Source organism: Lissotriton vulgaris, chromosome 2_1 (assembly GCF_964263255.1).
Source record: "Lissotriton vulgaris chromosome 2_1, aLisVul1.2, whole genome shotgun sequence".
Classification (NCBI taxonomy): Eukaryota; Metazoa; Chordata; class Amphibia; order Caudata; family Salamandridae; genus Lissotriton; species Lissotriton vulgaris.
In genome coordinates this window covers 794,136,474-794,153,580 of record NC_141687.1, presented here as the reverse complement: position 1 = coordinate 794,153,580, position 17,107 = coordinate 794,136,474, and the positions used below count along the sequence as shown (strand labels likewise).

Genomic DNA, 17,107 nt, shown 5'->3' with positions numbered 1-17,107 from the left:
TTACCGAACCAAATATCTTATGAGTTTAAACCATAGATTAGAAATAGTTATGTGGTACAAGGAGCCTTGTAGATCTCTGAATGGACATGGGCATGGATATGAACTTACAGCAGTCCATTGTGAGGAATGGCGAGAACCAGCCAAGATTAATACCACAATTGCCTCTTCAGTTGGTCATGGTGCAGAGTTGAATTTCATGGTCTACTGTATCGAATGCTGCAGACAGGTTCGGTTGGATCAACATAGCGGGCTTGGATTAGTGACTTTTAGAGTATAAATATGACATGATTTGGGAGCTTTGGAGATGACCGAATATGGATTCTATAAAGAATGAAAGCGGCTAAAGTTTATTTATATGACTTCAAAATGGAAATGCATATCGGGACTTCTGGCAGTTGCTATACCTGTACTTGTTTATGTGCAGCGTGTGAGAAGTTAGTATATGTGTATATATATATATATATATATATATCTCAATCAAGGTTGCTGCAACACACCACCTTTCGTCTCCTCGGTAAGCAGACACGGACCCAGTATCAGTGCCAAAACTTAAGTCTATTTCTCGTCGGCCATATATGTGTATATATATCCACACTCCCTTGTTTCCAACCTTATTTAAAGGGAACATGTTCATATTACGTCAATACCTCAACTTTTTTACCATGGGGCATTATGGTTATTGTAGTGCTCATATTTACAGTGCAAAACAAATAATGAATAATTGATGAATATTTGTGCAAAATAAACGTTTGTAAAGAAAAAAAATTAAGAATGATAATGACATACTCCTTATCAATATTATAATTATATATAAATGGTCCAATTATATTGACGTAATAAGAACATGTTCCCTTTAAATAAGGTTGGAAAACATGGGGTCGAGACCGTGAGCAAGATCTCAGTCAGAGATCGAAACGCGTTGGTGTTTGGATGTTTGGAAACCTTTGGAAAATAAACTCAATGGAACTTTGAAACAAATTACTGGAGTGCGACCCGATTACTTTCTGTTCACAGAAAGGGAGTGTGGATGTAACGGCGATCTGCTCGACCGAGGGGTGACGCACGGCTGGAAGCAGCGCCTGGACCGCGCAAAGAGCAATAGATGAACAGATATATATATATATATATATATATATATATACATTTCGCCTCTCACCACAATAGCGACAGAACCTTACTTAGCTCCTTCAGCTTAGATTGTATCCCACAAGATGTAAGAGGTGGGGACTTCAAGCGGAAGTTAAGACGACTGGAGTCAAGATATATTATAGATCTCCAAACTAAATCTCCAGGAGGTCTAAATGCAGGGGAAAAGCTAATATCACACCTATAGGATAAGAAACAAAATGTATGTGGGGAGCTGTGTCTATGCCTGAGAATATACCTTTTTTTCTTAAAATGTGTTGAAGAAATTCAGTTGGTAGTTGGTTTAATGGACCCTTTGAGACAAATTTGATTATCACAATGTATTTAGTAATTATGGTGGATTGGGAATGAATTATTATTGATTTGAGTCTCACCGTTTGCCCATTAAGGGCTTTATCATTATCATGGGTTTTGATAATTTCAGACTTTTTAAACCCTCTACCACAGGATGTAATGAATTTAAGTGCAATGTGGAGAATGTTGGTTCAATGAATACTGTTTATTAGACACAAAACCAATAATCTTGATTTATTTGCCCATCCAGGGCGGAATATGAAATACAGGATTATTTATTAATGTATTGTTATATTTAAACATCATAATTATTGTTTCCAACAGCGATCTATATTGCTTTAATCAGTTTGTTGTAAATTTGTTTTGAGTTAATCTCACCATTGTAAGATGGCGCTCATGATTTGAACTTCGGTCCGCTTTCTATTTTGATTATGATTGTCTTTATGAACTTCCACCTCGCCAGCGGACACTGACGAAGGCAAGTGCTGAAACACGTTTGTTCTATACTATACTTTGTGCAATAAACCTTAGCGGGTTTAACCTACTGCGAGTGCTGGTTTTGTCATACTTTGACTGTGGAGCTTTATTATATATATATATATATATATATATATATATATATATATATATATATATATATATATATATGTATATGTATAATATTTATTTATTTCAATCTGAACAAAATTGCTGTCTGTCTGCACAACGTAGATGTAAAAGAGTAAAATTATTGATTTTATTTTTTGAGTTAATAAAATGTGTTTAATGCTGAATGACTACCACAAGACACAGTATTAGTTATTTGCAGAAAAATAGTCAAATCTAAGTATACCTTAATATTTGGTATTATCTTTCAGATAATGATGAATACAGACCGCCGGTATGGAAATCGTACTGTAAGTAGATAATTATTTTTTTTTAGAAATTATAAACCGTATGAGGCTTCTATTTCTGTCAAAAAGATAAGTGGTTTGAAATATTTTAGATGAACTACATTTAAATAATCTGAGTAAATTACTAGTAAACTTTCTTAAGTATTTTCAATATTTGTTTATGAAAAAAATGTTTCTGTATACAAAAACACAAACCATTAACATTTGTTAAACTAAATCTTTTGTTGACAGAATATTGTTGCATATTTTGCTACATAATAACTCGTTGGATTGCAATTCTTTCCTTTCAAATAAGTGTTGTGGTTTATTACCTTCAAATTATAATGCACACTGCATGTAATGTCCAAACACATGTGAAATATGTGAGGTACAAATGTTCAGCACAGTTTACCTACCACTGCAGTCCATGTGTAGTCAAACGTCATCAGTGATCACTCTTTTTAGGTTTCTTACATAGGCAGCGCATACGCTGTCTCTCTCGACATGCGACATCTACTGTATGGGCTTTCATCACTCCCTTCCGGTTTTATTCCTTCATTCATGAGCCTTTCAAAATTCCTTTGTTTTTTATTGGTGAATAGTTTGGATTTGTCCCTCCTTTTGCTGTTTTGGTCACACTCTGGAGGCTCGCCCTGTTACGTGGATCATTCCACTATCGCACGTTTATGTTAGTTTCAGCTCACTACTTTTTCTTTTGCCTTGACTTTTGGCTTTCTGAACTTGGTCAGCCGAGTGCTGCAAGTCAAGACCTTATTTTGTTTTCCTTTCAACTGTCTTTGGTTTCACTAATGCTTTTTTAGCCAGAGTCTGTTGTTTTTCATCCTAGAATATGTTTGGTTTCATTAGCTCAGATGTTTGCATTTTACATAATATACATACCTAATGAAAGTGTAGTTTAAGACGACGGCCAACAGTAGGAACAACCTATTTATATTGTGCTTTTGACAGCATGATTATTTGGAAACAAAGAGTTAAACATGCTGTTATTGCTCCGTTTTATGAAACTGATAGCAGCTTTAAGTTGCTCTCTTTCAACTTTTGATGCTTTCATTTAGGAAATAAAAGCAATATCAAGGGATGCCTCCACATACTCTCCAACCGTGGCATGTAATGTGAGGTTACTTAACAATATATCCTGCAAGTAGACAGTGCAACACCACCACATCATCCGTGCAGCACTAGTTCAGCATCAGTCAGTGTCACTCGGCACCACTTCAGCAGCACCAAGTGAGCATCACTCAGCAGCACCAGCACTGCACCACCTCTGCATCACTCAGCCCCAGAGCAGCACCAGTTCAGCATCAGCGCACCACCCTTCAGCACAGTCACAGCATCACCTCACTACCAGTGCAGTACTACCTCAATACCAGTGCAGCACCACCTCCGCAGGCCCAGCACAGCATCTCCTCAGCATCACTCAAAACCATCTCAGTATCACTCAAAACCATCTCAGCATCAGCCACAGCACCACTTATGCATCATTGCAGCACCCATATTGTAGCATCACCAGTGCAGAACCACTTGAGTCGACAGAATATGGTAGAAACGTTCAGTCACCTAGCTATGGAAATACTTATAAAAAGCTTCACTAAAATGAACTTGTCCTCGATCTTAAGCCCTAGCAAATAAATACTATAATTAAGTACATTTCAGGAAAAAAATATCTCCACAAAAGGCAAAGGGCTAACCATGCATTAATAATAATTCTACAGAGTACACTTTTGAATCCACACCGTCCTCGCTGTCTTCATTCAAACTCCCCTCTAGTTTCCGCATCACACTCTCAATCATCACACCAACCTTATAGACATCAAGGTGGATTTACTCAATACCTTGGCAGTTTTTGTGCCAGGCATTGATGACCAGCTTGAAAAACTAAACGCCCAAATCACGCGGGTGCAAGCGAATAAAGATAACGACTTTAATGCTTGTTCTTGCAAGGAGGTGATTGACAAGTTGATGCACCTTCCGGGGATCTTCAAGGAGATATTGGAAGAAGTCAAAGCTAACCTTGCACTAAAGGGCGCACGCTTGAGCCCAACCACATGCATTACATCAGATGAATGCACATTCACCAGGACTGCGGTACTTCAGGATACTTCAGACAGAGGGAAATAAAATGGGGACCCACCAATCGGAGTCGATGGGCATAGGGGGTGGGTCGGATGCAAGCCCCTAGCCCACAGCGGGATGTAGTTAGGTCATCTAGCCAGTGCCGAGAGATACCTCTAGCACCTAAACATTTAAGGAAGAGTGAGCAAAGTGAGCAAGGAAGGGAAGCAACAAAGCCTGTCCCACTACGGAGGAAGAGGCCAATGTAGAAAGCCCCAGTCACTGGCAGACGATCAAAACTGAAATGGGCATTAGTAGGCCTTTATCATGTAGAGTCGTATATAAACAAAGAGAGTCGTGTCATGTAGAGTCAGTCAACGTTCTTTCCATTAAGTTTGTGCCAATCAGAGATGCAGATTTCAGAACCCGTGCTCATGAGGTTTCCACACCGGACCTCTTAGTAGAGATTCTAGAGAGTAAGAAGTTGCTGAAGTCATGAGTAATAGAAGCAATAGTATTCAAAGTATTCCCTCCCACCTCCCACCTTTGATAGAGCTGCAGTACCCCGTTTCGTCTAGGAGGCAGACTTCTTACCATACCTTTTGAGAGGTGCAAATGGGGGGTGCGGGGGAGGTATCCTCCCGTGGTTCAAAAATTCGAGCCTTGCAAACCTCCCTTCACTTACAGTTCAAATAAAAATAGAGGGGGGTATTCGTGGAACAACAAAGTATCACAAGGAAGCAAGGGGCCCAGGACGGCTTGAGCTGGCTGCTATCGGTCTTGTCCAAGACAACTACTAAAGATTGAGTAGCAGCCCACCCCAGTGCAAAGAAATGGGGCGGCCTAACCATCTGCTCATGGAACATGAGATGCCTGCAGTCAAAACTTGAAGATGCCTCTGTAGTGGAAATTTTGAGCACATGTGATATAGTAATGATATTGGCATCATGGCCCAATAGTATTCCTCTCTGTGTTTATAGAGCACAGCAAACTGAGACAGAAAAGAAACTCTTTCAGGAGGGCAAAGGGCGGCCTGTCAGCTTACGTCAATTCTAGCTTGCCTGCAAAAATTGTTGAGCTAACCACGGATGAACCTTGGATTTTGGCCTTACTCCTGGATTGCGCCGCTCAGCAGCCGGCAAGCCGTTGGTGCTTGTAGATGTTTATATCAATCCAAAAAGTAAAGCTGCAACGGTGGATACGTTTGTTGCAAGCATGCTACTGCTAAAACAATACATGTCAACCATCGTATCTTTAACCTAAATGTGTTTCACCAAACAAGTGGGGAGCATGTTGAGGCAATAGGATCACTCCCAGACCAAAGTTTGCCACCTTATATACGACGAGACAAGATCGGAGGAAAACTAGTAGGAGCGTGTGACCTGGGGATACACTGCCAATCATAGACCAGGTTATGTGGCAAATCTGTCTCTTATTTAGATTACAAAATGGTAAACTAACCACTATAAAATAATATGGTGGATTTCAAATTCACCCTGCAGCAGGAGAGTGATCCCCCATCCACAAAAATTCTCCATCAGGATTAACAGGTGCAACCACGAGCCAGCAAGGGCCTTGTTGCAAGATGTCAGGTCTGAAAATCTAAAGTGTTTGAAGTGGAGTGCAAACTTTGTGAAAGACCTGGCGGAAGACGCTGTGGAAACCTTCAGGGTGAATCTAATCCGATAACTGTCTGCGAAACCTCTACAACCTATCTAATATCTAAATACCCAGCCAAAGGTATGACTAAGGGAGTGTACATAGGGCCCTGAAAAAGCCTAGTAATACCAAGATGAAAGCCAAAATCAACAGAACGCTTAGGCAATTACGGCACTCCCCAGAGGATTTAGAGTTGCCACAATCCCTACAAAAGGAAAGAGCCACGATGAAAAGAGCAGTACGGACCTTTAAAAGGAACAAACAAGATACTTTATGGGCTAAATAAACTCGTGTTTTCTGCCAAGCTAAAATACCCAAACCCAAAAATATTTGGAAGCTGATTAATGACATTGATAAAGGCCCAAGGGCAGCTTATAGTGCAAATGTAAGTGAGGACTGATGGCTAAAGCACTTAGTCATATTTCTGAGGAAATATGTACAATGTATCTGGCTCAGTACATCCTCAGGAGACTTCTAGGGTAAATGTTCCCACTGAGCCCCTGGAGTATACAGCTTCTGCAATAAATGCAATTTTTAAGAAATCTTATTCTGACTGTGCCCTGGCCCAAACGTAATCCCTCAATCCGACTTCAAAGAGTATACCTTGCGATGTTCCAAATTTTCGGTTAGCACGCTTAACACCATCTTTATAGATGGTACTATCCCAGGAAGTTTGAAAGGTTCAATCATACACCCAATTTTTAAGGAGGAGCCGCCTCATCCCCAGGCAGTTACCACTTAATAGCATTACTGGAGGCAGACCTCAAGTATTTCCCAATACTATTGCTTGTGGATCTAGAGGCATGGGCGTCAAATACAGGTAAACTGCAGCTAAACCAGACCGGGTTCACTAGGGAGCAACGTACGCTAGCTAACCTTATGGCTATATTACTAATCCTAAGTAGAGCAGAGCCCAGCAGCAGTTTGTATATGTGTTTCGTGGATTGTAAGGTACTGTTCAACAGTGTCCCTCGTAAAAAGCTATGGGCAAAGGTCCAGCAGTGGGGAATCCCTCATAGCCTCTTAAAGGCAATCAGATTGTGTTATACGGATACCTGGGTCAAGATCAAGGTCGGCGATGGCACCCACTTGTCAATTAAAGTGAGGAGATCAATTGATCTAAAGCAGGGATGCATCTCGCGCCAACCCCATGTAATGTATTCATTTCATACCTTCGCCCGGTGTTAGATGAGTTGGTATAATGTGCCTTGAGTCTTGGTAGCATACCGCTGTTGAACATCTTGTATGCGACCTGTTTCTGCTTGGTAACACCAGGGTAGGTCTGCAGAGATCAATCAATCGCTTGCCAACATATGCAGCAAACAATGAGTTGGAGAGTAACCTTAAGAAAATGAAAGTCCTCTTGCATCCTAAATCATCGCAAACCGTATTTTAATGGAGCTACGATAGATTGAGAAATCGGCATAAGCCTATTTAGGTGTTAAGATAGACTCCAGGGCCTTGTGTGCTCCACAGAGGTAATCGATTAGAAAAAAAGCTTTTGCATTAAACTTTGCAGTCCTAACCTTGGCTAAAACTCTTTGGGGCTACAACCGCCAAACACTGGTTGCAGTAGTGAAAGCAAGACTGATACCCTCCTTCTCATATGGAAGCAAAATGATGGTGGGAGCGGAGGCCAGTCTACTGGACAAATCCTTACAAAATGTTTTCCAGCTGCTGAGATCAGCATCGCCTGCACTAGTCGGACTGGAGTTCTCGCTGACAAGGCAGACTCTGGCCAGACCTGAAACATTTGTTCAATGCTGCCACAAGCTGAGAGCTCACATTGAGGGTTCTCTAGCCAGTCTGCTCTGTCTGAAATCAATCTCCAAAGAGGAACAGGTGTGTATAAAAAGTACTTTGAGGATAGTATAGAAAATCTCAGGAATGGGTGAACTTTGGTCTTTGGATACATCCACCCAAGTATTTAGAAGGATGATAAATGAAAGTATTCATTTGAAAAGCTGAATAGAGTACAAAGGACCAGTAGCCAAACGTTCACATGGATGGCTGGTACTGAACTCTTACAACAACCAAAAGGATAGAAGCTGCCTGCTCCCTGAAGATCAAACAGAAATGTATGCCTTTGAGGTTGGGAGCGATTCCCACCTTGGACTTTATCCCAAGATGGCAGGAAAAAGATCAATGGGGCGATGATATGGAATGTCATTTGTGACATCAGTCAAATGAGTCGCTGCCACACATCCTATATATTTGCCCTTTGCTGAGACCAACCGCGGAGGACCCTGCTAAAGTAGAAGTTTAAGGAGAATTTTAATGACCCCCCCCCCCCTCAGCACCTTGAGACCCTCACGGGTGAGTAGCGCGCTTACAATTCCCTGATTGATTGAGGTATTGGGGACTAGGTCACGCAGATCTGTAGCAATAGCATCGCTGGTTCCACAGAATACAATGCATAACATCCAACTGGTGCACATTTTCGATATTTTTAAGGACCTGGTTAAAGAGCATATTTGTGCTTATCCTGGGGATATGGTGGTCATTTAAAATAGGTTCCCCAAATGGCTAGCATAAAGGGCAGGCTGCCAGAGAGACAGGAGTCTTCTAGTTCCATTCCCGCCTTTCTGCTTCTAGGGCATGTGTCAAAGCTCAAGTTTTATAGCCATTTGTCCTCCAATGGTTTTATATACTGGGGATTTTGACCAGTTAGGTTTTTTTAGAGGAAGGGACACCTGCACCAATCAACAGGCATCAGTGGGAGGCACATCATGTGAGCAAAAATTACATCTTAGACGCCATATGAGCATGTTGGCACTTTACGCGTTTACTTGATCAGTTAGCCTACTCAATAGAAAGTTTACAGTTTGCACCTAGCACTTTGTGATCCCAAGATGTCATGAACCCCACTGCTTTGTGTTGGTTTCAGTTATATTAAAAGATCTGATCTCCTCTCAGCATTTTTATGAGTTTACTTCTTTGGTTAATCCAGTCAAGATGCTACATGCGTTTTAAGCATTTGGTGCTTCATGCGCCTTTTGGTACATTGGGGTAACTATCAGGAATCCCTGCGAAGGGAAGCAGCTTAGCACTTTATGCACAGTAGGCACTTTGGGCAAGCGGTGTTGGCCATGAATTTTACGTTATTATTATTAAGTGTCTGGAAATTGGTTTTTATTGGTATAATGCTCTGTGCATATTTTAATAGGTTTATGGCTTTATTTAAATGATAAATTAACATTTGACTGACTCGGTGCAAGACTGTCTTCCTAGAACTGTTATTTCAATAAATAGCCACATTGATACAGTTCCACAATGAACTTTGACCCTTAACAAGACATTAGTTTTCTATTCTAATATTAATGTTCCTCTGAATGTGATATCGAAGTTTTTTGGGAAAAGTGTAACAAGATTAATTTAGCACACTTGTACAGTGAATTTTATACTTTGAGTACCTTAGTATATTATCCCTATTTTAACAGCGTTTAATTGAAACAATAAGAAAGCAGTATGTAAATGAACAGACTGTTTGGAAAATGTTGCATTTTATTGGTAATTAATTTTGGGATTTTATTATTAGTGCAATGGTTTTAATTAACTATGCAATCACAAATAAACTTGAAACGTTGGAGTCATCCCTTCCAAGATAAGAGGATCAGTTAAGATCTTTGAATTCGTCGTTATCAAACGTCCAATAATGATCCATTGTTTTATATTTTTATAATCGGTTTATTAATTAATTTGACTATGACATTTTATGTATGTAAGTATTTAGTCTTGGTGTAATGGTTTTAAAAGAATGAACACTTGAATAAACCAAACTAAACAGTTAACATCTTTATGTGAAGTGCAGTAGCTAGAAGTTACATTAAAAAGTAAGAGCAATGTTTGAATGTCATTTAATGATGATCTTATGTCTATAAATTGAGTATAAATAATGCTAAGACATTAGCATGGATCTATTTTTAGAACCACACTTTGTTTTATTCAAATTTAGAACCTAATGTGGAATTCACTTTTAAAAAGGTCTTTAAATGTGCAGAATTGTACCAAGGTACTGTTACAGCTACTCTTTAAATTCAGTTTATATTTTTTCTATTTGTTATCAGTATATCAGTTGCAACAGGAAGCACCTCATCCTCGACGGATCACCTGCACTTGTGAGGTCAGTATCTGCAAGATTGAAGATTTTCTGTTAGTAAAACCTGTGCCAATGAAATACAGTTTAATTTTACCTGTAACTATATTTTTTTGACATTTTTTCGTTCTACCGCTCATCAACTTCAGTACGCTCCTAACCGGATCAGCCACCACATTACATCTTTCACATTTGCTTTCATCTTCCATTTTCTTCATTGGCCAATCTCCTAGTGTCTGTGCATATCAATCAATCAATCAAGAGTATTTGTAAAGCGCGCTACTCACCCGCTAGGGTCTCAAGGCGCTGGGGGGGGGGCTGCTATTGCTCGAAAAGCCAGGTCTTGAGTTGCTTCCTGAAGGAGAGTTGGTCCTGGGTGAGTCGTAGGTGGGTGGGGAGGGTGTTTCAGGTCTTGGCCGCCAGGTAGGTGAAGGATCTTCCTCCGGTGGTGGTTCTGCGGATCCGTGGGGCGGTGGCGAGGGCGAGGCTGGCGGAGCGGAGCTGGCGGGTTGGCGTGTAGAAAGTGAGGCGGTTGTTGAGGTATTCAGGGCCCAAGTCGTGGAGAGCCTTGTGTGCGTGGGTGAGGAGTCTGAACGTGATCCTTTTGCTGACGGGGAGCCAATGCAGGTCCCTCAGGTGGGCGGAGATGTGGCTGTGTCGGGGGATGTCCAAGACTAGTCGTGCTGAGGCGTTCTGGATGCGCTGGAGTCTTTTCTGTAGTTTGGCGGTGGTCCCAGCGTAGAGGGCGTTCCCGTAGTCCAGACGGCTGGTGATGAGGGCCTGGGTGACCGTTTTCCTGGTTCCAGTGGAGATCCAGCGGAAGATCTTACGGAGCATGCGGCGTGTGTTGGACCAGGAGGAGGTAACGGCGTTAACTTGCCTGGCCATCGTGAGGGAGGAGTCAAGGATGAAGCCCAGGTTGCGTGTATGGTCCGTGGGCTTGGGTGGGGGGCCCAGAGCAGGGGGCCACCAGGAGTCGTCCCAGGCGGAGATGGATGGGCCGAGGATGAGGACTTCCGTCTTGTCTGAGTTCAGTTTCAGGCGGCTGAGCTTCATCCAATCTGCGATGTCTTTCATTCCGTCCTGGAAGCTGGCTCTGGCGGAGGTGGGGTCATTGGTGAGGGAGAGGATCAGTTGGGTATCGTCGGCGTAGGAGATGATGTTGAGGTTTTGCTTGCGTGCGATGGCTGCGAGGGGGCTCATGTAGACGTTGAAGAGGGTGGGGCTGAGCGAGGAGCCTTGAGGTACGCCGCAGATGATCTTGGAGGCTTCTGCGAGGAAGGGCAGGAGACGGACTCTTTGGGTTCTGTCGGAGAGGAAGGAGGTGATCCATTCCAGGGCCTTTCCTTGGATCCCGGCGTGGCGGAGGCGGGTTGTCAGGGTGCGGTGGCAGACCGTGTCGAGCGCAGCCGAAAGGTCGAGCAGGATGAGAGCGGCGGTTTCTCCGTTGTCCAGTAGGGTCCGGATGTCGTCGGTGGCCGCGATGAGGGCGGTCTCGGTGCTGTGGTTCGCTCGGAATCCAGACTGCGATGGGTCGAGGGAGCCGTTTGTCTCCAGGAAGGCTGTCAGCTGTTTGTTGACGGTTTTCTCAATGACTTTTGCAGGGAAGGGGAGGAGCGAGATGGGGCGGAAGTTCTTAAGGTCTGAGGGGTCTGCGGTGGGTTTCGTCAGGAGAGCGCTGATCTCTGCGTGCTTCCAGCTCTCTGGGAAGGTGGCGGATATGAAGGAGTTGTTGATGATGTCCCGAAGTATGGGTGCGATGATGGAGTCGGCTTTGTTGAAGATGTGGTGTGGGCAGGGATCGGCTGGGGAGCCCGAGTGGATGGTGTTCATCGTGTGGGTGGTATCTTCCGTGCTGACCTGAGTCCAGGCGCACATGGTGGTGGTGGGGGGTGTAGGTTCGGTGGTGGGGTACGTGTTGTGAGCGCCGAAGCTGTCGTGTTTGTCGACGATCTTACGGGGAAAAAAGGTGACCAGAGAGTTGCAGAGGTCTTGAGAAGGCGTCATGTCGTAGTCGCTGGTGTTTGGGTTGGAGAGCTCTTTCAAGACGTTGAAGAGTTCCTTGCTGTTGTGGGTGTTGTTGTCCAGTCGTTCTCTGAAGGATGAACTTTCGGTGGTGCGGATCAGCTGGTGGTGTTTGCGGGTGGCGTTCTTGAGGGCTGTCATGTTATCCGTTGACTGGTTGTGGCGTCCGGGATGGCAATGGCGATGTCGGGGGCTGAGGAGGCGTTCATCCAGTTTTGCAGCGTGAATCTTTCTGGATTTACTATGCTGTGCATATTCCGCGGTCTTGTGGTTGGGTCCGGATTCGTAGTCTTTTCTTAGTTTTTGTTGTTTTTTTTCGTCGCCCAAGCGGGCGTCGGCGTCACCCCTTCCTGGGTGTATTTCCGGTGACGTCGGCATGCTTCCTGCGGAAGCTCCCACCCTTGGGCGCCATCTTCAGATTTCTTTTTTCCGCGGTCGGGTCTGGATCGTTCCCGTTTGGGCTCCAGACATTTTTGGAGAAAGTACAAGAAAAAGATCGAAATTGGAGAAGATGTCGAAAGAAGAAGACTACGAAGGACTTCGCCGAACACTACCCGGCGAAAGGAAGGAGAATTCATCGAGGACTTCGACGATCGTCGACGTTCGCGCGGCCAGGGAGGCCTAAACACTCTGATGGACAACACGCCGTTCAAGTTCTGCCCTAACTGCCACCACAAGTTCGCGCAGAAAGACCAGCACCGAAGACTGCAACGCCTGCTCAGTCTTCGCCTAGAAGACCCTTCGTGTAAGGAGGAGCCAGAGGGTAGCGCACGCCACCCTCAAAGGAAAAGGCCCGATGCCATCGCTGTACGAGCTGGGGATGTCCTCGGAGGAAGAGGAGAACGCTGCCGCCGAAGACGACAGCTACACGGTCGTAGAGACCGATTACACGAAGACATCTGATAAGATAGGAGACTCGTCGTCCCCAAGAGCACGAGAGATTCCGAGTCTCGAAAAAACGAGGGCAAGGCCCCGAAAGCGCCGACGCAGAGACACCTCTCGTCCGCGGCTACCCACAGGCCCCGCGGATCCTCTAAGAAGGAGTCCCTGGCGCCGAGAGCTGCTGAGCAGCAGAAGTCGCCGAAGATCGCCCCCGAAAAGGACCGATCGAGGGAGAAAGACCCTAAAGCTTCGACGCCGTACAGGGACCCGAAACCCAGTTCGACGTCCAAGGCCTCGACGCCGAAGCTCTCGCAGCCGACCCAGGCGCCGAAGAGAGTGGCCGAACAATCCGGCGCGTACAACGCGGCCGAGATGGAAAAGAAAAAACGTCGACTAGAAGCCGAAATGGAAAACATCTTGCAGCGGAAAAAGGATTTCGACGCCAAGATGAAAGCCTTCACGATTCCCCACAAGACCAAGCCACCCATGCGGGAAGTGGTCGAGGAGGAAGAGGAACAGGTCGAGGAACACGAGCCTGGCACCGAAATGGTCGACGACCAGGATGAGGACGAGAATCCCTACCAGGCTTACAGCTAGGAGGAGGAAGAGGACAGCAGGTTGGACGCCGAGTCGGCCACCTCTGACCCGCAGGAGGAGGATTACTTGGATGTCGACACCGAAAGCCCAGAAGAGGCGGTCGACACATACCCCTCGAGGCCATCGCCGCCGGACGACATCGGAGCTTACAACTCGGTGATAAGGTCGGCGGCAACAGCCTTCAAGCTCAAGCTCGACGAGGACAAGCAGAAAGCGGACTTTCTCCTCGAGACATTACTCCCCACGCAAACAAGGAGCCAGTATCTACCGATGCTCGACAGCGTCTTGGCGCAGGGGATGGAAGCATTCAGGGAGCCCGCAACATGCAAGGCAGTCACTCCCAGAACCGAAAAAAAGTACAAACATTCATCAAAGGACCCAGCCTACATCCGAGGCGTGGTCTCAGCTGACTCGATCATCACAGCCACAGCAAGGAAGAGGGCTAACGTGGCCACCACTTCTGGACCTCCCCCTGATAAGGAGAGCAAAAGAATGGACTTAGTGGGCAGAAGGATCGAACGGAATGCCACGACCCAATGGCACATGGCTAATTCCAATGCCCTCATAAACAGGTACATGTACCAGATCATGGAGGAGCTAGGAAAACTGGTGAAAGACCTACCCCAGGAGGCCAGGCAGAACGCAGAGAAACTGGTGGAAGAAGGGAAGAATGCTGCAAATTGTTGCCTCAAGACGGCCCTGAATGGTGCCTCCAGCAGGCTCATGATGATGGATGTCACGGAAAGAAGACACGCATGGCTCAGAATCTCTGGTTTTAAGCCTGAAGTGCAACACAGCATCTTGAACACTCCGTTCAACGGCGAGACGCTGTTCGGGACAACAGTTGGCGAAAAACTCAGTCAACTGAAGAAAGACAATGACACTGCACGATCCATGGGAGCTTTGCAGTTCAGAGGCAACAAAAGAGGCAGCCAGTCACGGAGGCCCGGCGGAAGAGGTGGAAACCAGCCAGGTACTTCACACCAGGCTTTCCAACAGACGCACCAGGCTGACTCGCAGGCGCAACAGAGTCAACAGAAGCAGTCCTGGCAGTACCAGTCAAGGGGCCAGTCCTTTCGAGGGAGAGGAAATGGACGTGGACAGCATAAAAGAGGGGGCCAGCAGCCCGCCTCTAAATGACTTCAGAAACACCCGTGTGCCCGCCCACAGAAAGGACCCCGGGGGGCAGCACGTACAAAGGGGTCAGGACACAATGGACAACTACCACCACGTAACACCAGTGGGTGGAAGATTAAGACTCTATCTCCAGGAATGGAGAGAGATCACATCAGATAAATGGATTCTAAACATCATCCAATACGGGTACTGCTTGGAATTGGAAGGAAGACCAACAAGCAGGAGACCAAGGCGAAAGCCACTAACAAACGAACAGCTACAGCGGCTTCAGGAAGAAGCGAGAGAGCTCCTTCAAAAGGAGGCCATAGAACGGGTTCCCTTCAAAGAAAGAAACAAGGGAATATACTCAACGTATTTCCTCGTGCCAAAGGTCGACGAGACAATGAGACCCTTTCTGGACCTCAGGTTCGTGAACACATTCATAAGAACACAAAAATTCAAAATGACCTCCCTGCAGGAGGTGCTACCGCAATTGCAGATTGGGGACTTCATGGTCACGATAGACCTCAAGGACGCCTACCTTCACATACCAATGAACGTAACGCACAAACATATGCTCAGGTTCACGGTCCGAGACAGCCACTACCAATTCACGACACTAGCCTTCGGTCTAAAATCAGCACCGAGGGTCTTCACGAAGTGCCTCGCGGCAGTCGCAGCGCACCTACGAAGGAGGGGGATACACGTATATCCCTACCTGGACGACTGGCTAGTGAAAGCAGGCTCGTACCAGAAATGCAAGAAGGACACACATACAGTGACGAGAACACTGATAAACCTGGGGTTTTCCATCCATTGGAAAAAATCATCAATGGAGCCGGAACAAGTGAATATCTTCTTGGGGGCACAGATCAACACCTTGCAGGGCAGAGTGTTCCCCAGCAACAAGAGAGCAGGGGCCCTGGTGAGGGAAGCTCACCTCTACCGGAAGGGACAAGCTCGGACAGTGAGGACTGCGAGCAAGATCTTGGGGATGATGGCATCATGCATCCACCTGGTACCTAACGTACGCCTACACATGAGACCCATCCAAGAATGGCTCCAGGAACAATGGTCACAAGCTTCAGGGAGTTGGGAGGATCTAGTGGTTGTGACGCACGCAGTGCAGAAGGAAATGACATGGTGGACCATGGAGAACATAGCAAAGGGAAAGCCTCTTACACCCCAACACAAACAGTGACCATCACCACAGACTCATCCATGATGGGATGGGGCGCTCACATGGAAGAGCTCAAAGTCAGGGGTCTGTGGACTCCAGCAGATGCGTCGAAGCACATCAATTATCTGGAATTGAAAACAATCTTCCTTGCATTGAAAGCCTTCCAAACAAGACTGTACAAGCAGAGGGTATTGCTGCAAACAGACAACACCACAGCGATGTTCTACATCAACAAGCAGGGTGGAACACCGTCAACAACGCTTTCGACACTGGCGCAGGAGATATGGAGATGGGCCATCCCCCTCGGGATAGACCTACTGGCCATACACCTACCAGGGAAGGAGAACATTCAGGCAGACTGGCTGAGCAGACAGACATCAACATCCCACGAGTGGGAGCTCAATGCCCAGGAGACGAAGTGGTTGTTCAACAAGTGGGGAACGCCATCAGTGGAACTGTTTGCAACACGCCAGAATGCCAAATGCCGAAGCTTCGCATCCAGACAACCCGAAGAGGGGTCCCTTGGGAATGCCCTATGGATAGATTGGTCCGGGACATTTGCTTACGCTTTTCCCCCGATACCACTGATACACAGAGTACTGAGCAAGTGCAGAGCGAGCAACATGACCCTGATACTGGTCGCACCACAGTGGGCCAGACAGACATGGTACTCGCAGATCATGGAGATGGCACAGAGTCCACCCCACAGATTCGGCAGAAGAAAAGACCTGCTCTCCATGCACAACGGAGAGGTACTGCACCCAGAGCCAGAGAGCCTGAGCCTGGTGGCGTGGCTCCTGAGGACATAGAATTCGCACACTTGAGACTGCCTGAGAGCACCCTCAGGGTCCTTCGGGAGGCACGAAGGCCCAGCACACGGAAGTGCTACGGGGCAAAGTGGAAGAGATTCACAATATGGTGCAGGAAGGAAAGACTTCACAATAAAATGAAGAAGGACTCCACAGTGCTAAAATACCTCATGCACTTACTGGAGAAAAAACTCAGCTCGTCCTCCTTAAGAGTCCACTTGGCAGCGATAGTCGCCTATACAAGGGGTGAGATGGGCAGGAGCTTCTTCACCTCTCAGGTTGTGAAGAGATTCCTGGAAGGAGCGAAGAGGATCGCACCACCCAAGCGGTTACCACCACCGGCATGGAACTTGAACAT

General features: G+C 45.9%; 1 protein-coding gene across 1 annotated transcript in view; it reads left to right on the top strand.

Annotated features, from left to right (window-relative positions):
• Positions 1-17,107, top strand: part of CHN1 (chimerin 1) — a 394,531-nt gene that overhangs the window by 90,591 nt on the left and 286,833 nt on the right. The window contains exons 2-3 of the mRNA XM_086956171.1: positions 2,298-2,336; positions 10,112-10,167. Coding sequence (XP_086812297.1) covers positions 2,298-2,336; positions 10,112-10,167 — 95 coding nt within the window. The remainder of the gene's footprint in view (positions 1-2,297; positions 2,337-10,111; positions 10,168-17,107) is intronic.